Source organism: Clinocottus analis, unplaced genomic scaffold, assembly GCF_023055335.1.
Source record: "Clinocottus analis isolate CAN_PGR_092001 unplaced genomic scaffold, fCliAna1.0.p SCAF_20, whole genome shotgun sequence".
Classification (NCBI taxonomy): domain Eukaryota; kingdom Metazoa; phylum Chordata; class Actinopteri; order Perciformes; family Cottidae; genus Clinocottus; species Clinocottus analis.
Genome location: NW_027175932.1, coordinates 2,247,173 through 2,254,461, shown reverse-complemented (window position 1 = coordinate 2,254,461; position 7,289 = coordinate 2,247,173). Strand labels below are relative to the sequence as shown.

At 40.0% G+C, this 7,289-nt stretch overlaps 1 protein-coding gene across 3 annotated transcripts; it reads right to left on the bottom strand.

The window, feature by feature from the left end:
• On the bottom strand, positions 1-4,514 carry LOC137791522 (peroxisomal succinyl-coenzyme A thioesterase-like). Of its 3 annotated transcripts, XM_068586524.1 has the most exons (12): positions 4,360-4,514; positions 4,207-4,243; positions 3,562-3,767; positions 3,368-3,467; positions 2,847-3,037; positions 2,572-2,735; positions 1,838-1,957; positions 1,170-1,252; positions 993-1,086; positions 673-753; positions 334-475; positions 1-186 (listed from the first exon to the last, which is right to left on the bottom strand). In XM_068586524.1, the coding sequence occupies exons 1-12, from the start codon at positions 4,493-4,495 to the stop codon at positions 62-64; spliced, it is 1,479 nt and encodes a 492-aa protein (XP_068442625.1). In that variant the 5' UTR covers positions 4,496-4,514; the 3' UTR covers positions 1-61. The 3 variants fall into 3 exon arrangements, with proteins under 3 accessions (XP_068442625.1, XP_068442627.1, XP_068442626.1); XM_068586526.1 differs by lacking the exon at positions 4,207-4,243; XM_068586525.1 differs by lacking the exons at positions 1-186; positions 334-475; positions 673-753 and having other exon boundaries at positions 990-1,086; positions 1,166-1,252.
• Between the last annotated feature and the right edge of the window lie 2,775 nt (positions 4,515-7,289).

Below are 7,289 nucleotides of genomic sequence, written 5' to 3'. Positions count from 1 at the left end.
TTTAATGTCTGTGACCTGATCTCGTGTTTTCCTGCGGCGTCGCGTGAGGAAGTGAACGCGTTCACATTTTGGCTCTGGGATTCTGGGAGGAGAACAGATGCTGCTGCAGAAAAGCCAAGATCCTGTTCCAGGAGTCTTCCTGAGCGTCTGAATGGGGTTTGGTTTGTCCTCCCCAGAGCAAGATCGCTGAAACACACCAGAGAACATCATTAAACCTGTGTGTGTGTGTGTGTGTGTGTGTGTGTGTGTGTGTGTGTGTGTGTGTGTGTGTGTGTGTGTATATATAAAAACAAAGAACAAACCCTGTGAGAGTGTTTAATGAGCAGAACTCACCTTTCTCCTGCGTGTGGATCTTTTTAAACATCGTGGCTCTGAAGTGAGGCGAGTAGGGCGGCTCAATCAGATGTCCAGTACCTGGGTACTCAACTCTGGTCAGCAGGTGCTCCTTTCCTGCTGCTCGCATCATGTGGGCAACCTGAGGGGAGGTCAAAAGGTCAAAGGTCAAATCAAAACAGCACAGACTGGATTTCATGTCTGTGAAGCTCCAGCAGGTAAAAACCTCTAAAGAGTTATTAGATTACATCCGTTTCTCTTCAGTTCTCTGAACTGTGTGTGTGTGTGTGGGTGTGTGTGTGTGTGTGTGTGTGTGTGTGTGTGTGTGTGTGTACCCACATCCTCAGCACACTCCACTGTGGGCCAGTTCTGATCATCCAGGCCGTTCACCAATAACACAGGACAGTTTATTTTCCCCAACTGCGAGAGAATTCACCACAAAATGTTTGAAATGTTTGTTAGAATAAAACAAGAGAGAATACAGCTTTAACACATGAAGCATAGACTTCTATACACCCAGAGCAGTCGCCCCCTGGTGGTCAGGAGAGAGACTGCAGCTTTAAACACATGAAGCATAGACTTCTATACAACCTGAGTCTTTAATGAAAGGCAGATATCTGCTTAAGCAAACCAATATATAGTCTCCTTCTAGTACTCACGTCCAGTTTCTGCGAGCGATCCTCGGGAAGCGGTAGCATCATACCTCGCCATATCTCACGGTTGTGCTTGTCCACTTGCACCTTGTGAGCATTCCTGCGGTTACAAGTAAGTCAGCGTGATATCGGTCCCAGTGTGTGCGACTGGCTTCATGTCACAGAGAATAACAGAATACCTACGAGATCATCATCTGGTAGAACGTTCGGAGGCTCTCATCTCGTGGATAAAGATGGATGCCGCTGACACAAACGCAGCAACGAGGCTGGAACAAAACAACAACGCACTCTTCAGACACCGGCACCGCCGCGTGGTTCTCCACGCCGTCGCATCTTATGAAGGTAGATTTGTGTCCTTTTTACCCCAGCAAATTTCTAGTTTGTAAGTAAATTATCTCCAAATCTTTGCTCTCAATTAAAAAAATTGCTCAAAAAAAAGCTCTATGATGTAAAAATTTGAGATTTTTTTTTGAGAGAGAATTTATTTTTTTGAGAGAAATTTGTTTTTGAGATTTTTTTGTGGGATTTTTTTTTTGAGACTTTTTTTTGCGAGATTTTTTTTTTTGAGAGAATTTTTTTTTGGGAGAATTTTTTTTTTTTAGAGACTTTTTTTTGAGAGAATTTTTCTTTTTTGAGGGTGTATATTTGTTTGAGAGAATTTTTTTTGGTTTCGAGTGAGAGAGAGCAATTTTTTCTTTTGAGCACGTATTTTTTTTATTGAGAGCAAAGATTTGGAGATAATTTACTTACAAACTAGAAATTTGCTTGGGCAAAAAAGACACAAATCTACCTTTATACCATCTGGGCCAAAACGTTCTGCAGGTTTCACAATTTTTGTTTGGGGTACTCGCCTTGATGACGCTGCTCTCGGACGCCAGGTATTGGGTCACGATGGCGCCGAGAGAAAGACCAAAAATTCCAACTCTGTCTGGGATCACTTGAGGATGTTCACTGACGATGTTGAACGCCGTCTGCGCACAAGTAGATGACGGGAAGTTAGGAAACAATACATCTCGGCAAGACTTTCCTCACCAAGTGTGTGTGAAGCAACCAACCTTGTCTCCTAAAAATTCAAGGGTTTTTAAGGGATTTTCAAGGGACTGTTAAGGTTTTTTTGAGGGGTTTTAAGGTTTTTTGAAAAAGTTTTTTTAATGATTTTCTAGGAGTTTTACGGGTTTTCAAGGAATTTAAAGGATTTTCAAGGGACTGTTGCGGTTTTTGAGGGGTTTTTAAGGGTTTTTTAAAAGGTTTTTCCGTTTTTTTTTAAAGCGTTTCCCATGGTTTTCAAGGGTTTTCTAATCATCCATTAATCTTCTAAGGCGATTAGCAAACACAGTGCACCATTACAACACTGGAGTGATAGCTGCTGGAAATGGGCCTCTTTACACCTATGTAGATATTTCATTAAAAAACACACATTTCCACCTCGAATAGTCTTTTACTACATTAACAATGTATAGAGTGTGTTTCTGATTAATTTAACGTCATTTTCATTGAAAAAAAAACAGTGCTTTTCATTAAAAATAAGGACATTTCGAAGTGACCCCAAACTTTTGAACGGTGTATATATATATTTTTAACTCACCTCAAAGTAGTTGAACTCTACGTTGGCTGACTCCAGCTCATCGGCGCCGAAATATTCCAGCGCCAAAGCAGCGTAACCGTGAGACGCCAGCAGGGCTGATCGATACTCTATCAGCCCTCCACCTCCTCCCCACATGTCCATCAGGCCGGGGAAGGGTCCTGGACCTGAGGAGGAACCGGTTCATACTGATCATCAATCATCTCATCCGGCTGAGACATTGATCTTTTACGAGCCACGAACAGACAACAAGAGGACAAGGTGTTCCTCGGCGGCACCTGGAGGTATAAACAGCGTCCCTCGCACTCCTTTCTCTCGGATTTCAACCCTGCGGACTCCCGGACCCAGGTACCACCTCTCTGCGAGCGTCGAGGCCAGAGGGACCCGCTCCCCGAAGCCCTCCTCCACGTGTCCGCTGTGGACCGAGATGTTGACCAGCTGGGGGCTGCAGACGTTCCTCTTCCTCAACCTTGACGGACAAAGAGATTCACGGTGCGTTAATGACAACAACAACACGCGAGGTTTCAGTTGACGTGACACAGAAATATTCATTTTACCAGCTCACCTGTGGATCCACAGCCAAAGAAGTGAGAATTTGCTGCTTTTTTTTGTCTCATGTCATATTTAATGAATCATTTTGTAATGTTTTAGAGTGTTAATCAGAATGAAATCCATTTAAAGATGCCATTTAGTGCTTTAAGAGACTATAACAGGTCTGTTTCAGTGTTTAGAAGAAGACAATGCATTGTGTTATTGATTTCAGGGGCTAATGCAGCTCAAGTCCACTGGGATGTTTTACCGGAGGCCTTCGCGGCTGCCCGGGACGGGACGCATACTCCACAACAAGCCCATGGCTTCTTTTCCCGTGTACGTTCCCCCAAAACTTAAATCCTCTGCAACTACAAACATATTGATGTCAGCAAAACAAAATACAAGAAAACCAACAAGCTAAGGCTTTGTAGAGATGAAGAAAAACGAGGGAAGAGAACCCACGCGACACGGTTCCTCCGGAGTCGCTGACGTAGTGTCCGAAGGCCTCCCAGAAGTCCTCGTCCTCGGAGCGGTGGAGGGAGTGGAGCGTCACCGGAGAACCGGGAGGAAGGTTCTGCACCGCCACCCTGAACGTCTCGTCCACCAGAGCCCGAGCGGGGTCGACGGAGAGAACCGTGGGAACCGCCTGCGACATGGTGGACAATCGTCTGTGGGGAAAAGGCTGCGTGAACAATATATAAATATATATATACAAACACATGTATATAACACACACACACACACAGAGAGAGAGAGAGAGAGAGAGAGAGAGAGAGAGAGAGAGAGAGAGAGAGAGAGAGAGAGAGAGAGAGCGAGAGAGAAAGAGAGAGAGAGAGAGAATCAGTACTTTTGTAACTTTAATGTATATTTTGTCTATAAAACCTTTTTTTTGTTTACATTGTTGTATTTGTATTTGTACATGAGTAAAAGCTGCCACTGGTGGAATTATTAAAGTATACTTTTGAGTATTACTTCATGCCACTTACACTCCACTCCAAGTACTTCATCGTGAGTTAGTATGTTAGTACTAACATAGTTAGTACTCTGTTAGTCAGTTAGTACGTTAACTCGTGACACTCTACTGCATTTAATAACGCATTTACCCACCTGAGCCCAGTACGGTGGGCAGGTACTTGGAGTTGTCCTGTATTTAAATACAGACGAGTGGAACATCTCACGTGTCGCAGCATTCTGTCTGAGGTCAAACCTTTGAAATATAGTTTAAGTAAGTAAGAAAATATGGAATGACAAAAGACTCACCTGAAGAAACGTCTGTCTCTGGAGCCGCGATACCTCTGCGTGTGTGTGTGTGTGTGTGTGTGTGTGTGTGTGTGTGCGTGTGTGCGTGTGTGTGTGTGTGTGTGTGTGTGTGTGTGTGTGTCGTAACAGCTTGCATTAGGTTCGTTTGTGAAACCTCCGTCTCTCCTGGAATGTAGGTGGAGAATCGTATTTATAATCTTAAGGGGCGTTGACTAAAAACTGCGATCAAGTCGGACAACTTTCAGCTGCCTTCACAGTTTACACCGGAAGTTTCAGAACAAATGACTTCCGGTTTGTTCTGCTCTGTAGTTTACAAATGTGTTTACAAATATATATTTAACGTGTGTGCAGCTCAGTGATTCTCAACTGTTGGGTCTTTAAAAAAAAGACAAAAAAAAAGTAATCTGCCAGCTCTGGTTTCAACTTCTTTTGCACTTGTCTGCCTGTGAAATACATTGCTATATGTGTTATATATCACATTACATTTAGCCCATGCTTTTATCCAAAGCAACCTACAATAAGTGCATTAAACCCTAACCCTTAAACTATGAGAACAAACTCAGAACCACAAGAAACAAGAAAGTACATTTCTTCAAGAAAGTTAAACTACAAAGTGCTGTCAGTCTGTGTCATTGATTCAAGCGCTACTAAGGTGCTACTTTCATTATTCAAGGTAGACTCGAAAAAGATGTGTATAAATCATCTTTATTATTGTTATTATTATTATCAACCACACAAGATATGTTTTTAGATAAAAAATGAAAAAAAACCTGCACAAAATAAGGATTTTCTACAACATGTGGCGTTTGTTGTCAAATCTAAGAGCCAATCAGCTTTCTGATGTGGCAACAGCCAGGCATTTCCCATCATGCACTGGGCCACTCAGTCGGTGGAGGGCTACTGCAACGCTTGGCTCTGCCTCGCTCTCGTGAGATTTTCGTTGACCACGTGTTGCGTGACGTCAGAGCGAGTCGGGATCAAATCGGGTGAGAAATCTGCTGCTGGTAGAAAAGGTATTTATTCTTAATCGGTTACTGTTTCACTGTTACGTTCAGACTTCTAATTAACTTGTCTCTGTTTAATCTTTCACACATACTAGGCCTGTCTCCTGAAAGAACGTGCAGTTCCTTTTATAACATACGACCATTTTTTGCAGCTTCGGGGAGTGTTTTTTTTTAGTTCTGTAAGATTAGAATTGCTCAACTTGGCATTGCAAGTCATGCATTGAGGACGCCGACTCCCATCGCGTTGCTTTATACGTGTGAATCTGTATTCGTCCAACCGCTTTCTTTTTTTGCTCGACATAGTTGTCGTCGTAGGAACCCCAAATTAATTCCAATACTTGTGTTTATTGTATGTATTTGTTCAGCAAAGTCTTGGGAAAAAAATGTATATCTACAAAAAAATCACTTTTAAAAGATAGTTTGATGATAACTATGAACATCCTGGATTCACAGAAAGGGTTCACAGACGGAGAGCCACACCTCTATTGTGACAGTGTGTGTGTCTGCCCTTGTGTGACTGTACCTACTCTGATATATAAACAACTATGGAAACAGTATTCATTAAATAAAAGTATTGAGAACTTAACCAGAGTTATTGGAAGGTTTCCTACACCACAAACGCACAAACTTCAAAGGATACTCAATGCATGGAAAGTTAAAAGTACTAAATATGCAGAATCAGATAAGAACAAGTTTACCTCAAGAACTCACAGAGGTTGAGAGATAATGCCAGGAGGCCATCGAGGGCTGAGGGAAATCTGCAAATGCCTCCGAGCTTTCTGGTGGACTTTAAACTCTGTCAACAAATTTACCTTAAAGGGGAGTTTACCTCGCAGATAACATGAACATATTAAGCCTATAAAACATTAATCCATCAACAGGATAAAGTCAGTTTGATTCATTTTCAAGCCTGTATTTTCAATTATATTGTACAATTGGTAATGTACAACTCACATGACGTGGACTTTAAACCATTTGACACTTGCATTACTTATATATATATATATATATATATATATATATATATATATATATATATATATATATATATATATATATATATATATATATATAAAAGGAAAAGTGGTCATAGTTCACAAACAAGATCTTGCTATGAAAAAAATCCCATTCAGGTTGAAACTGTAATGAAGTAATGAAAAAAAACTTAAGAACACTATTTACTTATTCAATCTTAGCCTGTAAAATAAAATTAGATCAATATAACTTTTTGTAAGGCTAAAAGTGCTGCTTTCTATAAAAAAGATAATAAGATAATCCTTTATGAGTGGGTAAAGTGCAGGAATACAGCATTCAGACACACATAACACAAACGAGTAGCATAGATCAACAGTAAAAAAGTAATAAAACAGTAAATCATCTACAATACCAGTGTAATATTTAGAGACAGCAATGTATTTAATATTGTACTAGTTGAAATAAGTGACAAAAGTGTTTTTAAATCAATTAAATTCACACCATGAAGTGCAGGATATTATCTTATTTGGAAATTAAGAACATTTAAACGATGTGTTCATTCATGAAACTCCAGGTAGAGACCATTTTTATTTTATTTATTTTCAATTAATTCGTTTGATTTTTATATTTATCTGTGTGTTTTGGGATGTTTTGTGATTTGCGTCTGCTGTGATGATCAGATACTTGGGTGAATGTGTTACTTATTTGATACATATTTTTAAATGAGGGGGAAATATTTCTTCTAGAACCTGAAAAAAAAACTTAATTGGCCCGGTTTGTGTGCATAAACAAGGAATTTCACTTTTTTAAAACCCAAAAATATTTTTTGTTTGTTACACAGAAGTAGAAATACAGCTAAATTAAACATATTGTGTTTTTATAAGTATTTCAAAAGAGATATGAATATTTAAGTTCATACAATATTATTACATTAAAATGTATTTATTTAAC

What these genes read in the sequence shown, in the direction of transcription:
- LOC137791522 (XM_068586524.1), bottom strand. Translation starts at nt 4,495, where the DNA reads ATGCAAGCTGTTACGACACACACACACACACACACACACACACACACA. An exon ending in CTCCGGAGGAACCGTGTCGC is followed by an intron (nt 3,468 to 3,561) that starts GTGGGTTCTCTT and finishes ATATGTTTGTAG; the next exon opens with TTGCAGAGGATTTAAGTTTT. An exon ending in TTCTACCAGATGATGATCTC is followed by an intron (nt 1,087 to 1,169) that starts GTAGGTATTCTG and finishes TTGTAACCGCAG; the next exon opens with GAATGCTCACAAGGTGCAAG.